This window comes from Tigriopus californicus, chromosome 8 (genome assembly GCF_007210705.1).
Source record: "Tigriopus californicus strain San Diego chromosome 8, Tcal_SD_v2.1, whole genome shotgun sequence".
NCBI classification, from domain to species: domain Eukaryota; kingdom Metazoa; phylum Arthropoda; class Copepoda; order Harpacticoida; family Harpacticidae; genus Tigriopus; species Tigriopus californicus.
This window is the reverse complement of record NC_081447.1, coordinates 442,295-461,843: the sequence shown is the minus strand read 5'-3', so window position 1 is coordinate 461,843 and position 19,549 is coordinate 442,295. Positions and strand designations below refer to the sequence as shown.

At 40.3% G+C, this 19,549-nt stretch overlaps 1 protein-coding gene and 1 long non-coding RNA gene across 2 annotated transcripts; one reads left to right on the top strand and one right to left on the bottom strand.

Annotated features, from left to right (window-relative positions):
• Positions 1-2,497: 2,497 nt before the first annotated feature.
• LOC131884768 (calcium/calmodulin-dependent protein kinase type 1-like) lies at positions 2,498-4,051 on the top strand. Its single transcript, XM_059232645.1, has one exon. It carries the CDS (start codon positions 2,743-2,745, stop codon positions 3,928-3,930), a length of 1,188 nt encoding a protein of 395 aa, XP_059088628.1. The 5' UTR covers positions 2,498-2,742; the 3' UTR covers positions 3,931-4,051.
• Positions 4,052-11,850: 7,799 nt separating this feature from the next.
• On the bottom strand, positions 11,851-13,433 carry LOC131885130 (uncharacterized). The gene is made up of 2 exons (XR_009373798.1): positions 12,222-13,433; positions 11,851-12,071 (listed from the first exon to the last, which is right to left on the bottom strand). It is a non-coding gene; the product is annotated as an uncharacterized LOC131885130 (long non-coding RNA).
• Between the last annotated feature and the right edge of the window lie 6,116 nt (positions 13,434-19,549).

The following is a 19,549-nucleotide window of genomic DNA, read 5'->3' as shown; positions in this document are numbered from 1 at the left end:
CATCTCAATTTTATGAAAAGTAATTGTAACGAGCAACGCCATTACATTTTATGCCAAGTAATAGTTGTGTAATCAATTACTCCTTTTGGGCAAAGTGATTTTAACCGTAACCCAATCACGGTGGTTCCCACTACACTTGAAAAGATTATGCTCAAATGCCAAGACTTCTAGTTGTGCTTTTCGTTGTTTAAGCAACATAAGGACCAACTTTGAAAAAACCCTACATCATCAAAAGTAGCTCTTATAAGTATATTAATCCACTAAAGACCTGTTCGAAGATCGCATTTTTAAAATCGTTATCAAAAAACATGGTGAGCATTCTTACTAACGCCTTCAATCAAAATTTCAAAAAACATCCATGGAACAGACTATGACATATTACCTTTCAAAAGTTGTAATTTGCACCAAATTTGGCCGCAAAATGCTCTGGTTATACCTTATAGAAATTGCCAAAAAATTGATATGCTTTTTCAATGTCCCTAAAAATAAATGAAATTGTTCTACTTTTCAAAAGTATGCAGAAAAAGTAAAAAAATAGTTTATAGTATCACTTAAAAATTACTTAAGGTGAACAGTTCATAACTATAATATCATAATCATTAACCATGAGTTCATTTGTTTGTGATCTTGAAGTGAGGCATTTTTATTAACATTTGATGAAAAAGTTTTTGGTACGTAGAAAATGATCTGAGCAAAAAGTGAGAAATTTGAAAATTAAACTGGCAAATGTATGCTTGTAAAATTTCAACCACATCATTGACTAGTTTAGCTTTCCAAGTTTAAGAAAAAGAATTGGATATTTCAAATCTTGAGTAGATTTTAGGTGCCAATACGAATTAATTTTAGGTTCTAGGGAAATATTTATGAAATTGAAAGAATATCATTTATTTTCATGCTATCATAAAAGCACATTATTTGTTTTTTGCAATTAACTAAAGTAGGTTTAGGCCATTTTCGGTCGCTTTTATAGCAAAATGCAACATTTAAAGTGTAATAACTAAGCATCTGCAAAATAGATATTGAAGAAATTTTATGTCAGTGCATAAATAAGAGTTCTGATAACAATGTTTGACTTTGCTTTGCACAACGATACTTGCAAATGTATTTTAAATGCACTAATATACTAATATGAGCTACTTTTAAAGAAGCTTATTGAACAAAAATTGTTCCTTTTGTTTCTTTAGCAAAGAAAATGGCAACTAGAAGTCTTGGCATTTGCGCAAGCACTAAATCAGGAATCATAACCACCGAGCCGAGGAACGACTAATGCCCTGTCCATTTGCTATGGAGAATTAGTCTTTTCTACGGTATGAAAAAACCTCTAGTTAGTCATTTTCTCACTAATACACTAAGTATTTTTAGCGTCCTACCAATATTAAGGAAAGGAGGCCAAGTTTATGTCGTTGATCTTATTTCTTAACATCAAGCCACAACCAGCCAGAGAGAGATAATGCTCACGCAGACAAATAGGCAAAAATAGTTACCAGGGCACAATTGGTGAGTGCAATACTTCAGTTGGCGTTTCAAATTGGTTTTGACGAGACTGACCTTTCCTCATTTGGCAATGTGAAAGAAGGGTCAGCTTCTCGTAAACGTGTTTGAAGCCCCAAATTTGTATCACTGGCACTGGTACCAGCAAACAAACGAACCTGCCAGAGCTTGCCTAAAAGTCCCCATAAAACATACTATAAGTTTCATTCAGTTGGGCGCAGAGAGGAACGAAAAACCGAAGACTGCGTCGAGATGAAAAAAGGAAGGAGTAATGTCTTTTGGGGGGATCGCTACGAATATATCATATTGAAATGTAAAGAAAAAACTGCCTTTCTCGAAAAAGGAACAAGTCACTGCAATTTCGATACCTTTGCCTTTATGGTATTGAAAATGAAAGTGTGATTGGGCAATGATTAGAATCATCAATTTTCTACTTCAATAAAACTGCACACTTAGGACCATTTTATTCCTCAATAGAATTGTAGGTGGATGTTGAGTTAAAACGATTTTATAGTTCTCTCTCCTACAAAACTGGGCAACGTTCAATTGTTGAACATTGAAGTGACAGGGACTGTTGAAATTTTAATGAACATAATTATTAACTTTCCGCTCGAGCAACTGTCAGGCCAACACATAGTGATCATAAAGATAATTGAAGAATTTAACCCTCAATCGATGTGTTAATCGTATGGTAGACAAGAGTGTGTGTTGTTTGTAGCCTTTGGAGAAACGAGTTTTCCCCGATCTTCTTTCTCGATAAACGAATGATACTGTACGTACATAGAAGAAGAGCACCGAATTCATTCCTCCGTGGAAGGAGACCGTACTTAGGTACACATACTGCATCAACAGCTTGGTCATCATTTCACGATGCTTACCAAGGTTTCACTCAGTGTGCCAGTTATCGCAGTTATCGCTCGATCCCTCCAAGATCGTTCGACCCTTGACCCTATAGCCTAGAAGAGATGCTTTTTGCTTCCAAGCTTTTGCCCGCTTGGACTGGAATCTGAGTTGCCATCTCCGCGAGATCCTAACGCATACATCGCAGAACGTAGTTGAACAACAGTCACATACAAGGCTTATCTTGCAAGCTTCTTCAGAGATTTTCAAGTGCAAAAGTTACTAAGTGAGGAGAAGCAGTAGAAGTGGCAGTGGCAGTTGGAGTTGCTGTAGTAAAAGAAGTAGTGGGAGCAGTACGAACTAATTGTGACGCGAGTGTTGGTTTATCTCCTCTCGGGTTTCTCCATTGACATGATTTTGAGTCGCGTGTCCTCACAATCGTTGCTTTCGAAATTGGACCGCTCAAGTGATGATGAGTCGTATTCCACCACCACCGATTCTGCCGCCTCATTCATCCGGATTTCAGCCGCTCCCTCTCGGAGCGATAGTCAGTGCTCGTGTTTGTCCTGCTCAGTCCCTGGAGAAGTCAAGCGACGTGAGTCCAGACTGAATCCGGGGGTGAGAGCCAATGACTACTACAGATTCGATGAGATTCTCGGGGAGGGTACCTATTCAGTGGTTTATCTGGCCGAGAGCCGTTCCGAGAAGGAGCATTGGGTGGCCATCAAAGTCATCGAAAAGACCTCATTGTCAGGCCAGGAAGATATGACTTGGTTGATCGAGCGAGAGATCCGGATCATGACCATCTTGGACCACCCTCATATCATTCATTTGAATGAAGTGTTCGAAGAGACAGACTCAATCTGTCTCGTCATGGAATTGGCCAAGGGGGGTGAGATCTTTGATCGACTGATCGAGCACGGGAGCTTCTCGGAGCGCGAGACAGCAGCCCTGATTGTTCAGCTCTTGTGCGCCCTTAACTACCTGCATGACCTCGGGATCGTTCATCGCGATCTCAAATTGGAGAACCTTCTCTATTATGACGATACCGAGGACAGTAAGATCATGATGGCCGACTTCGGCCTGTCGGAGTGGGTGTGGGAGATCAATGAGAACAGCCCGCTATGCGGCACGCCAGGCTATATGGCTCCCGAGGTCATTGACAAGAACATTGTAACTCCCGCCGCTGACATTTGGAGCGTTGGCGTCATCACGTATGTCCTATTGGCTGGGTATCCGCCATTTTGCCCCCAGAACGGCCAAGACTCCGGAATCAGTGAAGCGGAGGAAGAGAGTGCTCTGCTGGATGCCATTGTGAAGGGGAAGTTCGATTTTCATTCCCACACGTGGGAACACGTGAGCGACGAGGCCAAAGACTTTGTCCGCCGACTGATGAGTCTCAAGCACAATGACCGACCCTCATGTTTGGAAGCGCTCGAGCATCCTTGGTTACAGAACGCCCAAGTGCGCCCCATGAGTGATTCGCATTATAAAAAATGGTCACCCCGAAAGGTGGTGGGATTCTCGTTCTCAGTGGCAGTGATCTCCATGTCGTATGTGGCGCTCATCTCGTACTTTTTTCAATTGACTATTTATTAGATGTTTATAACTCCCACGTCAGAAAAATATTCATATGTCCACCTTCTTCTCACGCACGTCCGAACTTGTTGTCAGTACGATATCTTTTCACATATCTTAAAATAAAATTGGTAACATTTTAGTCGCAGTCGTTCATGGTCATAGGATTAAATAGCTTGAAAGTGGAATTGATAGAAACGGATCTGGCTAGCCCTTGAACGTAGAGTTGATAAGGAATATTCTTTTAAGTTTGGGGTGCTATGGTTGAAGGAGTGATCCTTGTCCTGGCCAGCAAAGCTTGCCATCATATCATCCGTATATTGCTCCGATTGGCAGTTTCGTAGTCCGTATGAGTCTGGTTCTCCGTCAGTGGGTGCGGCTTGCGCCTTAAAATTCTTTGGATAAGGTCGGGGAGGAGAGCGAAACCAGGGACCTCTCTCATGCTAGGAAGCTATGCTAAGCCTCATCACCTCCCTCTTGACTTCTTACAAAAACTTGTTCAAGTCTCTCTTCTTTCTGGGGCTCTATCATCGTTTAACTTGTTTCTCTGTAATATGCATAGGGAAAACATAGGCATTCTCGATCCAAAAGCATCTTTCTAAACTGCCTGGAGCAAATTTTTAGCTAGCATTCTAGATCAACCTTACATACAAAGGCTAGCCAGGCCTGCCATTTTTTTTGGTACTGTTTTTCACGGGCTTTCCCAACCGCTACATGGAATGTGATCCCCAGTGCTATTAAAATGAAAGGTTACACTTCGTCTATTTATTACCTTTTAATCTTTATACAATATTTGGTCTACCAACGAATTCGACTTGGCAGACCGAGCTAATCCTTGAATGTAGGGTTGATCTGGAATGCTATCTAAAAATTTGTCTAAGCCTGACTTGAAAGATGCTACCGGATCAATAACGCCAACACATTCTCTGATCGTTATCCTTAGGCATGGACCACGGTATACTGGACATTTTTGAAGCCGCCAAATGTACCACAATAGTACAAAGGAAAATTTAGAAACTATTGAACTCAACCTCAGGACCAGAAATTGAAAAACTCTTAGTCATGCTATCCAAGCCACACAGATTCACTCGCCATCGCATTCAAAATCACAAGGATGAACATGACAAGTTTTACGCTGTTGCTCAAGGATGTTGTTTATAAAAGAATTCTTGTCACTGGTTTTTTTCTATGGTTCAAATTCCCACTTGTCCAAGTTGAGGTTAAGCTCAATGGGTGATAAAACATGGATGAACAAAGAAATTTGACTTGCGCGGATTAAAATTACAAGTGAGAGGAATTCGTGTAAAGTCCCAAAATATGTTTCATGTCAGTGGTTGCCGGAAACATCCAAACACTCCTTGAAAGTGAATCTAACGTGTTTTAACCAAAACTGAGCTAAAAAGAGCCAACTATTTCATGATACTTGAATTCCAATGTCAATAATAATCAATAAACAGTTCAATAAGTGAAAACTGGAGCATAATGGCTGGAAATGATCAGCAGTAGCCTCTTTGAAAGGATGGAGGGTGAAAACCAGGGTGGGCAATTTTGAGAATTAGCGTGACTTTTGGACACCAAGTGTCCAAAAGTGTCCAAAAGTGTCCAAAAGTGGACAAAAGTGGACAAAAGTGGACAAAAGTGGACAAAAGTGGACAAAAGTGGACAAAAGTGGACAAAAGTGGACAAAAGTGAACAAAAGTGGGCAGAATGTGTCCAAAATTAAGTACAATTGTGCAAAAGGGGATTGACAAGCAAACACTTTTAAACCCTAAATCATGTTATTTCTTTACCAAATCTAGATGTGAACCAGCAAATAGAATCAGTAATCAATAAAATCTAAGCTTTCTTCAAACACATAAATATGAAGTAACAACTAGCCTTTTCACTAACGTTTTTAATTTCCAAGATATACACTTAACGAAATTCGTTATCTTGATACAATACAGCTTTATAAAGTCAAAACAAATATCTTTAATATATTTTGAATGTTAATAAGTCAAAGCCACACTATAATCAGGGCATTTGGTGGCTGGGTAATTTTAACAAAGATTAAAAAAAATAATTTTAAAAAAGCTTAGGAGCTGAATATCAAATATCCAATAATACTTCTCATATTTGTAATATACATAACATATTTATAAGGAGTGCATGAATTACACTTTTATAATACATCTAAAAACTAAGATATATGTTTCTTTAAGAAACATTGGGAATCTCATTTCCTGACATCAAGCGCATCTTTAAAAGTTAAAAATATGCCTAACAATGTCTCAATTAACTTACTTATGGAAGAAAAACCATAAGTATAGGAAAATATGTCATTATTAGATTTTAGCAATTCGTAAGAAATTCAATTTTTAATATTAGTACTTTTTAAGAAGATATCCCAAATGACTGATGATTTTAAGTAAAACATTTTTGCAAAAAGTTAATAATGTTGAATAAATGAAGCCAGATAACCAGAATATAATGTTTAGCTATTTCAGTTTTTGAATCCTTTGCAACAGCTGCATTCTACTAGAGGGAGACTTTGTTCCCTGCTTGCTTTCTAATCTAACGTAAGAAAAAAAGAGTTAAGAACCTGTCTTTCAAATACCTTTTTTGGGTATGTTAGAGGTATATGGCAAAGGTTTTAAAGACTTATCTTGCTCTTGGAACCATCAATGAGCAATTTTTGAAGTAGAGGATAGGTTTCATACAGAATATCCTTTATATTTGTAGTTTTAAAGGTTCGTATTTTTGGACACTTTTGGACACTTTTGGACACTTTTGTCCACTTTTGTCCACCCTTATTTTTGGACACTTTTGGACACTTTTGGACAGGGGTGGACAAAAGTGTCCAAAAATGAAATGCCCACCCTGGTGAAAACCGATCCAAGGTAAGGCCCAAATCACCGTTTTGCGACCTCCATCCCTTAGGTCAAAAGTGTGAGCAATGTCAAATCAGCTGAAAAATGTTGGGCTCGGTCGTAGAACAAAATGACATATTAGGACCTTTAGGCAAGCGCTGGTACCAGCAAACAAACTTGCCTGCCAATGTCAGTGATGCAAAATTGGCGTTTCAAACTGGTTTTAACAAAGCTGACCTTTCCTCATATAGCAATGTGAAAAAAGGGTCAGCTTCTCGAAAACGTGTTTGAAGCCCCAAACTTGCATCACTGATATTGGTGCCAGCAAACAAACGAACCTGCCAAAGCTTGCCTAAACGTCGCCATAGAAAATTTCACTGCACCACAATGAAATACCGGTGGCTGTGCAAGCTTAGGGACAAGCCCTGGCAGACAAACTGCCTTGAGTGGGTCCACATCATCTTTTACCAATTTTTTTAGACCTTTCATAAAAATGGCTAAAAACACAAATATTTGTAATATCGTTCCAACCAAGCTGCCCCAACCTTGTACTGTGGCCAGTTTGGGTAAGTTGAAAGATGTTTTGACTTTGCGCATCGGGTTGAGCGAAATGCAAGAATATTTGGTTAATGGAGGATCCTTTAGACTAGAACCACTATAATAGAAGAGTACGCGCATGAGATTTTTGGTCCCAAAACGTCGTTTCCATTGTACTGTCGTTCTTCAGTTCATCCCCGAGGCGGCTTTTCCTGTGTTATGAATTTACTTCATTATTGTTGAACTCAGCAAGGCAATAAATCGGGTGCAAGATTTTTGTAATTCTATAGTCTCTATAACCGTAAAATGTAATAATTTAGATGATTCGGAAGGTCCAGATTCACAATTGATGCAACCTTAGCCCTGGATTGGCAAAAGTGATGCATACATTTTGTTAAAGTACTATTTGCCAAGCTTCAACTTACGGTAGAGGTAAGTGTAATTTCATTCGTATTCATTTCCTTCGTTTAAAAATGTCAAGTTTAATGGAATTGAGAGTGGAGTAAAAATTGAAAGTGTTGTTGAAAACATCAAATAACAAGGATGTTGGCATTCAAAAACATGCACCGATACTAAATTAATTTACTAAATTCCAACGCGCCTTCAGACCTCCATCCCTGCATTATGCGTCAGACCAGGGAGGTAACATTAGGTTAAATCAGGTCGAGTTTGATTACACGTTTGAATCAATACTTGAAACATTTGTTTGATGAATAAATGTAGACAATTAAGCCAAAAAAGGATAACACTAATGTAATGAAAATAGGCTCCAACTGTATATAAAATCTTTCACCATCATCATTATAAACAATTTACAAACCTATATACAGTCACCCTTTTGTATCGCCGTTTCCGGCTCATGTGCGTTGAACTTAAAACGTTTGATTTGCCTTCAGGATTTCCAAAGTGAACCTCAAACATGACCCAATTCATCTCAGAAAGTGGCGATGAAACTAGTCATGCAGATAATCCCATTCACTTAGCAACACGCACACAAAACTATCTCGGTGTAACAATGAATTTTTTACTGCATCCTAGCAATAGAAGCAAAGCCTTGACATTTGCCATGACAAATGTTTTAGACGTACATTTTGGCATCCCTGTGAACGCATCCGGAAGCAGGGTTGCGTTATCAGGGATTGTCAACCTTCCGGCCCGACTAATTTGTCATTTTAAAGGCCTTAAAGATTATAGATTTTTTTTTAAAATGCACCCCATTCATTTTTTTGCTACGTTTTACAATAATGAAGTAAATACATAACACAAAAAGCTGCCTTGGGGGTGAACTGAAGAACCACAGTACAATGGAAACGACGTTTTGGGACCAAAAATCTCATGCGCTTACTCTTCTATTATAGTGGCTTTACTCTAGACAATGGGATTACGAACAGGAGCGATACTTTCCATAGCATTTGGGTAAGTTGAAAGATGTTTTGACATTGCGCACCGGGTTGAGTGAACTGCGAGAAAACTTGGTTAATGGATGGAGGACCCTCTAGCCAATGGGATGAGGAACAGTAAAGATGCTTACCATAGCAAGAAGGCAAGGGATCCCATAAATCGGAGAAGACAATGGAGTGCAATGAATTGTGACTCCAAAAAGGGTCGTTGAACTGTGGAGTAAATCCAATGGTTCCTGGGGCACTAGCGGTAGATAAGGGACGCGTCCAGGCTGGGCTTGCCCGATCCAGAATGCTCCGACAAGGGCAGACACCGCAGAGAAAGCGGATGATTGAGAGTAAAGGACAAATGATAGTATCCAGTCCTAATATGCTCCAAAATTGTTGTATTTCCATGGTCAGCTAAAGTGGTGATTTTGTAAGGACCGTCAAGGACAGCTTGAAGAGCTGAATGCTTTTGGATTAAAGCATCATTCAACATGACAAGATCTCCGACTGAAAGAAGTTTGCGTCTTCGGCGACGATTTGCGTGATTCCTGGAGCCTTCGCGATGTTTTTCTAACGTAGTTTGGACATGAGAGCGGATATGATGAAGGCTAGCTTTCATCGCAGTACAATAGGAGTCCAAGTTGGGTCAGGAATAATCAGTCGAAAGCAAATCATAAGGAAATTTGGGGAGCAAGTCCATAAAACACCTCGCTGGGGCTCCAACCCAAAGACGTGGAGGTGATACTATGAGCCATATTGAATAGCGATGGGTTTCGATCCGGAAAAACAGCTATTTAGCTTGAAGAACCTCTGGTAGGGCTCCCATTCCAACCAAAAGTGAGTGGGTAGAGAAATGGAGACCCAAGAATAGGAACGATTTTTTAAGCATCCCTGGTTCCGAGGCCTAGAACGGCAGGGTCGCGTTTTGCCACCCATTTAAGGAGTTTTTATTGTGATATTGTACTCTCTTTAGCTTGTGATGGGAGCCCTAACCGAGGTCCTTTAAGCTAAAAAGCTGACCTACCGGATCGAAACACACATCACTAACATTAAATAGCAGTAATTGGGAATCCCAAGGAGAAGGATAATTTTACCTAGGTATTTTCAAACTTTTTTGGTTTGTTTGACGGCCAGTTCAGCCGTGCCATTTCCCCATTGAGAATGAGCAGGAGTCTATTTTAGGGTGATCCCAAGAGATATCAAACAGAGATGAAGATCTGTCCCGGGCAATAAAGCTGCCTCTGAGTCACTTTGAAGGATGCGAGGCAAACACAATTGAGGAAAACACAATTCTCCAACGTTTGTCGGATGCGCATCTGACATTTATAAGGGCTAGGGATGAGAACAAGGAAAAACGAGAAATTGCAGCAAATCAGATGAACCACACGATTTCCCTGTGGAGACAATGGGAATCCTCCCATGGTGTCAAAATTGAGGATTTCTAACGGACGAGATGCCCGCTCATTGGTGCCAAAATGGTGAAGGGGCCGCCATCTTTGCAGCCAAGCTTGCATAGATAGCATTGTGCTGTATATTTCCACACACATGATTTCAATGTAGGGTGAAAATATTTGGTAGAAATGTCTTGTAACATTTTGGTCCGAGATTCGTGAGATCCCATTGACGAGTAGTGATGCAGAAAGAGAAGGTTGGGAAGAAATGATTCAGACAGAGCCAAAGTAAGCGGTTGTTAGGACCTTTACGATAGAGTAATGTGTTGACCATGCAAAAAGGAGATGCCTTGTGAGTGCGCTGTGAAGACATTTTGGTCAGAATATTTTGACAGGCCATATCCTGATCTTGAGCTTCTTTAAACTGTGCCATAGAAACACTCCCAGAATGGACGATCGCCGAACTAGACATCAGGGTTGGAAACCTCCCGACTGGAACCTCGGTGTTGTGAATTCGTGCCCTCGAATGATTGATGTGATTTGATATCGTCGATCTCAATGTTGAGTCAAAAATATTTGCCAGAAAGATCATGCAAGTCGGGGTAAAAAAAGTGATTTCGGATGCTTGAGACATCGAAGGATCAGGAAAGATCGTCGACCTCTTAGCTTGTAACTCTGGACGATGCACTCTCCATATGTCGTGAGATGACAATTCCAGGGCAAGTTGAGCCACGTACAGTGTACTGTTGTGAGAAAGGCGAATTCGCGAAGTATCAATAGAGCTCATGTGGATGGTCAGCTCAGGGGCAAATTAGTGGAAATAGTTCAGACAACGAAGTCCTCACAATAGACCTGAATACTTGAGGGAGAGGTAGGGCTTTTGAGAGCTCCTTTTTGTGAGCTTTCTGGAGATGAAAGCAACGAGGGGATTTGATGTAATTGGGCAATATGTGAATGCCATAAATCCACGACCAGTGATGCTACCATCATAATTACATAAAAACGGGAGATCCGGCTGAGGCAAGAACAACATCGCATTGGTAGCCACCATGTGCTTCAAAGAAACAAAAGCATTGTCGTAGACGCGGCTCCACGATAACTTACAATGAAGAGACAGGTTATGCAGGGGTTTGGCCACGAAATGAGGAAAGAAAGGATGAACTACTAGTTCCAGAATAGTTTGTGCATCCGTTGCACATCCGAGCATCTTGCTGTTATTGCAAAGCTCACAATTTGTTTTCTTGGTCCCAAATTGGTTCATTGAAAGAGGGGCAATTTGGTGGTTACCGCAACGCGTTATCGTCGGTCAAACTTTTGACATCAAATCTCGGTATCAGGCTTCAATTTGGAGGAGGAATGAGGATGTTTTTAATCGGCCACGCTTCAAATGATGTCCCACCAAACAGTCAAAAAAGTGCTTATGATGGGTACGACGACTAAATCTTTACACCAATTGGATGTTTAAAATTAATATCTCCGTATAAATGGCAAATCAATATTAAGGAAACGGTCCACTCCCTCGTCGTTACTGGCATCGTTGCAAAGATAATAAACGGAAGATGGGCTTTAACACCAAGGTGAGAAGTCCGTCAGAACCAACATCCAATGGAAATTGGCTTGTGACTTTCAACATAACTTCTGGGTGTAAAACGTTGCCGAAGTTCATAGATTGGCCAATGAATTGGCTTGACTAGATGACAGAAACCAGGAGCTGGCCGGAAAGTAGATAAAAGTTGGACTTCAAGATAGGAAAGCGAAAAAACACAAATTCCTCAATGAATCTTTCGTAACGGCATTTATTCATCTACAATAGGAAGACAATAATATCCACATTCGTCAATTATTCTATCAATACAGTATGCGATTCACAATTATGACATTGGTTAGATATAACTATCATGTCAAATAGAGATGAAGATCTCTAATCAATTTAAAGGAGCCAAAGTGGGTTGTCAGCGCCAAGTTCGTCCTCTAGAGGTGAAGAAACAACGCTGATTCTGCAAAAAGCACATGAACATATTTTATTGCTTTAGGTGCAGGAAAATTTTCTCTGCAAGCCCTTAATGTTGTTTACAAACTGCACAAAGCGTAGACGTTTTGGACATTGGAATTACCACCTCCATAGTCGGGACGGACGAAAAACATACGTTACCCGATAAGTCTTTGTTCCGTGCAATTGGACAAGCCAACCTGGCTGCTTGGGAAGGAATAGTCCAATCCAGGTGTTCGAAGTCCATCAAAGGATATCGAAGAGCCTGAAGAGGGCGATTTGATGGGGATCCTCGCCTACTATCTTGTGGTGCACACCATCAAATAGTTTGAACCGAACAGTTGACCACCAGAGGGAAGAGATGAGTGGAAAGCCTCATTTCCACAAGGAAATTCATCGGTGGGTAGCAGCCTTTTCTCCACAAGGAACATCAATGTCGCGTTGGAGTAACTTTTCCACAAGGAACATCATTGGCGGGTAGGAGCCTCGTTTCCACAAGGAACTTCATTGTTGCATTGGAGCCACTTTTCCACAAGGAACATCATCGGCAGGTAGGAATCTCTTTGTTGGTTGGGAGCATCAATATTGGAACAGATTCCAAATGGGACCTCAAACCCACGAAGAGAACTTCGTTATCTCCACAATAGTTGCTGTCCTCCAAAGTCATCCACGACTCTATTTGGAGATCTTTGATGGAGTCAGAATGGCCTCCGCTGATGAACCTCCAACAGGTTCGTGGTGGATTACTTCAAAAGCATTGGCCAGAAATCCAACACTCGATGCTCAATGCAGCACAAGAAAATGGATTAAGAAAAAGACGTTTGATACTACCGGAATGGATTGTAGGTAAGGAATGTCATGGTCGCCGTGTGTTTTCAACTCCACTGAGTTCAGGAGCAACAGATCATTGCTCTGAAGATGAGTCTGTTGAGATTGACAAGGTTAGTCAAGTTGAACGTTTAGATGATCTTGTAGTCCCAGATCAAGATGCTTCAGAGGCCATCAGGGACCTGACTGAGACCCTCGAGCTCTCCTGGCCCTGATGGTGTGACATCTCAGTTTCTGATGAGATGCTCACTGGTTCTTGCTCCTGTTTTCTCGTACTTGATGCGTTGCATCTTGGATTAGGGCAAGTTTCCATCTTCACTATAGCTGCCTCATGTTGTTCCAATTTTTAAAGGGGGAGATAAGTCGCTCCCCAGTAATTATATAATATTCGTAGGGAATACGTAGGCCCTGTTGATCCGGTTGCATCATTCAAGTGAGACTTGGACAAATTTTAAGATAGCATTCCAGATCAACCCTACATTCAAGGACTAGCTCGACCTGCCAACACAAATTCGTTGGAAGACCAAATATCATATAAAGATTGAAAGATAATAAGTAGGCGAATTTTAACCTTTCATTTTAATAGCACTGGGGATTACATTCCTTGTATTGGTTAGAAAAGCCCGGGAAAAACCAAACAAAAAAATCAGAAGGAATCGCATTGAAAGAGCTCCTTTAAATTGAAAAAAATGTTCTTGAACCTCAATTACTTGTAAAAAACGAGTACATAATACCTTCCCCGCCCTAACTATTACATACTTTTTGGATTGTAGGAGTTATAATGCTCCTCATGAACTTGCTGTCGTAGTTTAACATCATGTTTGCAATTCAATTCAACATTAAATGTTTTCTATTGAGGAAGACTTCATGTGGAAACTGAGAAGCTCATTTTCAATTCATTTACAATTTTGTATGACTGATTTGCACGGGATCATTTAGATTTGATTGTAGTATCCAAGTGGAAGGGTCAAATTATTTTTGAAAGTTCAGTATTGATTTAAGTTTATGTAACTAGAAACTCGTTAGGTTAGGTTAAGGAAGAGTTTTGCAAAAATCATACTATATTAGGTATAATGTCTCGCTTTTACAATTGCCAATAAGTGCCCATTGAAACCTATATCTTGAGTTTGTCAAGGGAGGAGAGTTTTACTAACACTACTGGAATTTGCATTCTTAGCTTTAAAGAAGAACTAATGATAGAAAATTAGGACCTAAAAATTGGGTAATTGTCCTAATAATTCGTAACTATTGATATTTTTGCATTTTCCATGAAGAAAATGATGTCAAGGGTGCTCTTTCTAACAAACAGAGAGATCGCCTCTTTCCCCTCTTTCCCACCTTCTTTTTGCCGTGCGCCATCCAGGTCTTCTAAAAATCCATGGCTTGCCCAAGTTGGACCTGGATGGCAACAAGTTGAACTTGGGTTTCTGTGATGACTTGGTACTTGCCCTTTTCCCATCAGTAATGGTTGGGCTTAGCACGTCCATCCCATGTCTGTCGCAACTTGTCGTGACTTTCAGAGTCCCTTTTGCAACATCATTCTTTAAGCTTGGTTTTCTCATTGCAATGCTTTAGTTCGTATACACGGTGAACGACCAAAAAGTTCATCAAACTTAGGCTTAAATATGCCGCTCGTTTACACAAGTAATAGCTGATAACTCCAGTTGGGTCAATGTGCAGTTCTTTGGCTTAATTTTGCTACTAGTTTTATAGAAATTGGTCCTAAAATGACTTCAAGAGTGTTTGATTTACTCCACGAGGAAATCCGCCCAAGAAAGATCGCGGAGATGGTTGGGATCACAGAGAGGTCAGTGTACGCCCATAAAGCTAGGCTTGTGTCTGGCCAAAGTTATGACCGCAAAGCTGGGAGAGGGGGACACAATAAAATCAGACCCCAACAACGTTTAACTCAAATAAGGAAGAAGATTGCCAAGGACCCTACTAAATCCGTTAGGAAGATGAGTGCGGAGTTGAAAATGCACAATACCACCTTTGGAGCCGCCATTCGAAATGATCTCGGTATGAAATCTTTTGCCAGGTCTAAGAAGCCTCTCCTCACCAAAAAATTGAAGGCCAAAAGGCTGGAGAGGGACCAGAAAGTGCTCCAGTAACTGAAGAGCCATTCCTCAACAGTGAAGACTTTCTCAGACAAGATGATTTTTACTGTTGATTCACACCATAACAGGAGAAATGAGCGATACATGACAAAATCAATAGATGAAGTCCCTCCCACCTTCACCACATCACACCAAAGAATATTATCTTTTTTACAAATCCGGACTTGAGTCTTTTAGAAAGGACTCGGACTCGAGTCTGGACTCGCCCGAGCACTAGTCCGACTTCCACCCTCAAACCGGGTTCAATCAACCGGGATGTATTTACTCGTCTGCCTTGATCTTGCATCATATAATTAGTCTTTTTTCGATTCGAATTGATTTTGTATTAGGATCATACCTTTTCAGATGGTAATTTGTAGTTGATTTTTGTTTCCACCAATTCAAGGCCCACTCAGCTCATCTAGTCTGTACACTCCAAATCCGCAAAACGACAACGAATGCAACATATTGCCGTTGATTAAAAGCATTGCTGTTGAATCAAATCATTACTCTTTTCAAGCACGAAATAATTTTGTACTCGTTCTTGCACTCCTCGGACTGTTGCTTTCGCCAGTATTTAGAAACACTCCATGAAGATCAAAAAATAAGCTTTGATGAAAAGTAGAGACGAAAGAAAAGTACTTTGGAAGTTTAAGCGACAAGAGGATTGGTCTGTGAAAACGGTGGAATTCTCGGCATAAGAAGGTATGTACAATGCTTACAACGAAATTCATTTGACCTGAGAAGTTTGTCTACGTATCATCTTTATGCTGACAAAATGTTAAGTTGCTCTAGCTTAAAAAAAATATTATTTTTTAACCATTTGGCATTTACACCTTAGCACAGTTCAACCCTACAGGCTTGCGAGATCTAAATAAACATTATACCAGTTATGAATGGGTTGAATACCAATCGAAAGAAGTCATGTTAAGAAAACGATATCTCTTAACATTAGAAACTTATTTTGCCTTGTAACCTACAAAACTACTTTATACTGATCCGTGTTAAACAATTTTGACAATGAATAAGTAAAAATACGTTCATACTTTGTCCTAGTAATGATATATGGATGGCATCCCTGGTAACCATTAACACAAAGTTTGGCAAAAGAAAAAAATGTCACCGATTATGCCTTACTACGGACAATTCAAGTTTCACTTACTGTGTACAGTTTCAAAGTGGGGTAGATGATGATGATTTACTCCACAAGATGTTGTGATCTGTTTATGGTCACAGTTGCTCACCGTCCCTGAGTTACCTGTTGTAAAGTATTACCAAAGGCAATATCAGCAATTTTTACCATAAGCGACAAATTTTGCCCACCACATGCAAACTGATCATGATTTGCTTCAAAAATGTGTACCCACAAGTCAATACAATCAAGAAGAAGGCCATTGCTTTCCATAAAGGCCGTCTGCCTCCCACCTTCTTCCATATGAACAATAGTCCAGTTGAAATCTTCAAGCATTTTAACTATTTTAGTCGGTTTTACCTTCTCCACCCAACTCTAATTCATCAATCACCTCAAATCCACAATAAGTAAGGCCAGGGCCAGGATTGGATACGCAACAAACTTCCAACCAAGAAGCTTCCCCTCCCAATAGTCCTTCAACTCTTCCAGATCTACATTACCCCAATTTTCCTCTACGGCCTTCACCTGTGGCTCCCAAACTTTGCCCAATCCGCCCTCAAATCCGCCAATGCCACCTTCACCAAGCTCCTCAAGAGATATCTGTGCGTACCCCAATTTGCTGACAATGCATTGACGCATTTTCTATGCAAAACCGAGCCCCTCACCCGATGGCTGGCCAGTTGAATGTCCACCAGTATTGGGAACCCGACCTTTCTGGATGTGATGCCCGGACACAAGCTCTCCTTCCAGGTCAAGGACTTGCTGGCACCTTGTTGTCCTTGGCCCAACATCCCTTCGGAGTATTGGCGGTCACCCACCTTTGTCCGGCTCCCAGCACAATACTATCAACAGCGGATCTGTTCAATCTGACCCACCCACTCTACCGCGTACTGCAAGAACAAAGATTTTCACCACCTACCTCTACCAAACTGTTAATGTACAGTCTGTGAAACCCCTCTTCACTTTTTTCATATGCACTAAGCCAACTCTAGTCATCTTTGCTGTGATATCACTTTCTAGTCAACTTTTTTTATCACTTTTGACCACTGCATTCTTTTATTCTTGCATCGATTTTGGTATATGATATTTATGCATCCAGTTTGACACATTTTAGTATCTGACATGACCAAGAGTCTCAAAGGTTATCAATATTAGAGATAATATTTGCCATTACAGTGGCCAACGCTATAACCAATATGTATCTGTGTTAATCACCAATTAACTTTGTTTTCTTCAACTGAACGCAAAAATACAAACAATTTATTGCCAATTCCAATGGAATACCAAATGATGTTTCAGAAACAAGACTTTTACTTAGAATTACAATACGCCTCCAACAGAGTGTCTTCTTTCTTCATGTCTATAAAGTTCCATGGTTATTCTTCAATGATTCGGCAGAGATCATAAGAGCAGACGCAACGAATTGGTTCATGTGATGGAGTGGGTTGAAGAGAAATTGAGCGCAACTCAAACAAAGATTGGGAAGCACACGCACGTTCCAATGTCACAGCAATGGTTGAAACACCATCTCTGATCCTGGTAGAGGTCCTTTCCAATAAGAGAAAACACGGTCACAGTAATTATATGATTTTTAATGACAATGGCAAGATGAGAGACAGACACCATTTCACTCGACGAAGAGTTTATATATGCATCTACAGCTACGCCATTTTGGAGTTGAAAATGACAAAAATATAATGCCACCCTCACTCCATTTGCAAAATTACCAACATTCGAAGGACAATTCAAATGAAAGTTTTAATAAACTCGAGGAATTAAGAATGGAAATATTTGAGTTTTCAAATTCAGCTTTTGGATCGAAACAAATCTGGCATTTAGATGAGCCAGATCTCGCAAGCCTGTAGGGTTGAAATTTGCTAAGGTGTAAATGCCAAATGATTGAAAAATAATATTCTTTTAAAGGTGGAGCGACTTAACATTTTGTCAGCATAAAGATGATACGTAGACAAACTTCTCAGGTCAAATGAATTTCGTTGTAAGCATCGTACATACCTTCTTGTGCCTAGAATTCCACCGTGTGAAGTGTGAATTGCTACTTTATCGAATTTATGTGATAAAATTTGTGTCGTGTAACTGGACCTTAAGTGGAAGAACAATAAATTCCACTGAAGTAAAACATCATCTGATTGTACATTAAATAGCCCTACAATGGTAAGAGGATATCTGCCTTTTTTTCTTATCAAATTTGGCGGTAGATGTCTTGAATTGGCGTTTTTTTGATTGGACATCTGGCGGTTTTTTTGCCTGTGGTTATCTGGCAACACTGATCTTCGATCCCTGCTCTCAAACCTGGGATGGTGACTGACGTTTACAGACCGTGAAACAACTTCATCTAGCGTCTTACAATTTTGCGATTTCCCATTTCTCAGGGGCCATCAAAATGGAGGGATCACCGCCTTTGTCACCGTCGCCGCCACCACTACCACCACCGCCAATTAATTTGGACTAAGTGGTGAGTGAGATGGTCAATTGAAAATTAACAATCGCATCCTTGATTGTCCTCGATTGACATTGATTAAAAAGATGATTCCAAACACGACTGACCAATTTTGTTCGTTTCTAGTCTGAAAAAATGAGCGTGTTGGCTCAATGTGATGTGGCGGCAGTGGCAGAGGCTGCTCGCGTCATCGGCCTTCTCCTGAGGAACCCTGAAGAACCAAATCAACTTGAGCAGGCCTGGCAAGCCGCAGAGAGTGCCAGGGTAGCTGCAGAGGCCACAAACGCCGCTTCCGAAGCTCTGGGGACAGAGTGGGCCGCCAGAGAGGCGGAGACAGCGCGCTCATTGGCGTCTCTTGTCGAAAATCTTTTGTCTTTGTTCTGAACGACAGCCAAAACCAACACACGAAAAACACTATCTTCTCATGGTCATCTCTATTGATTGGGTTTGTTTTGTTAGGTGGATCTGATGATAGAACCTCTCTATTGGAGGTCGGCAGCTTCGAAAATTCACCACTTTCCAAGGGTGACAAACTTTGTTTTTGCCCAATTTTTTAGTGAATTCATGTTAGGTAAAACATTCTCTTTCGCATTAATCTCAGCCACTTATTTTTGTTTGATAAACGATCATTCAATGATAGATTAGACAATCTTTTGTGAAATCTAGCATTGGGGCAATTTGGAGTTTTTTTGCATTCGGGCCAGCATCAAGTTTACAATACATAAGGGATTTGCTGACATTAGCTTGAGATTATGCACTGGTCTGAAGGTTTTTTTCCTTCTAGCCCAGAGTATGATGCAAAAGGATTCTAATTGTGATTGCTTCTGAAACAGCTACAAAAATGTCGTGTTGTAGTAACATTTTTGGACAAAATTATCGACTGAAACATATGAAACTTTGACCTTGAAAATGACGATTTTCGATCAGTTTGAATTTTCCGCCTTTTTACTTTGACAGTTATTACTCTGATT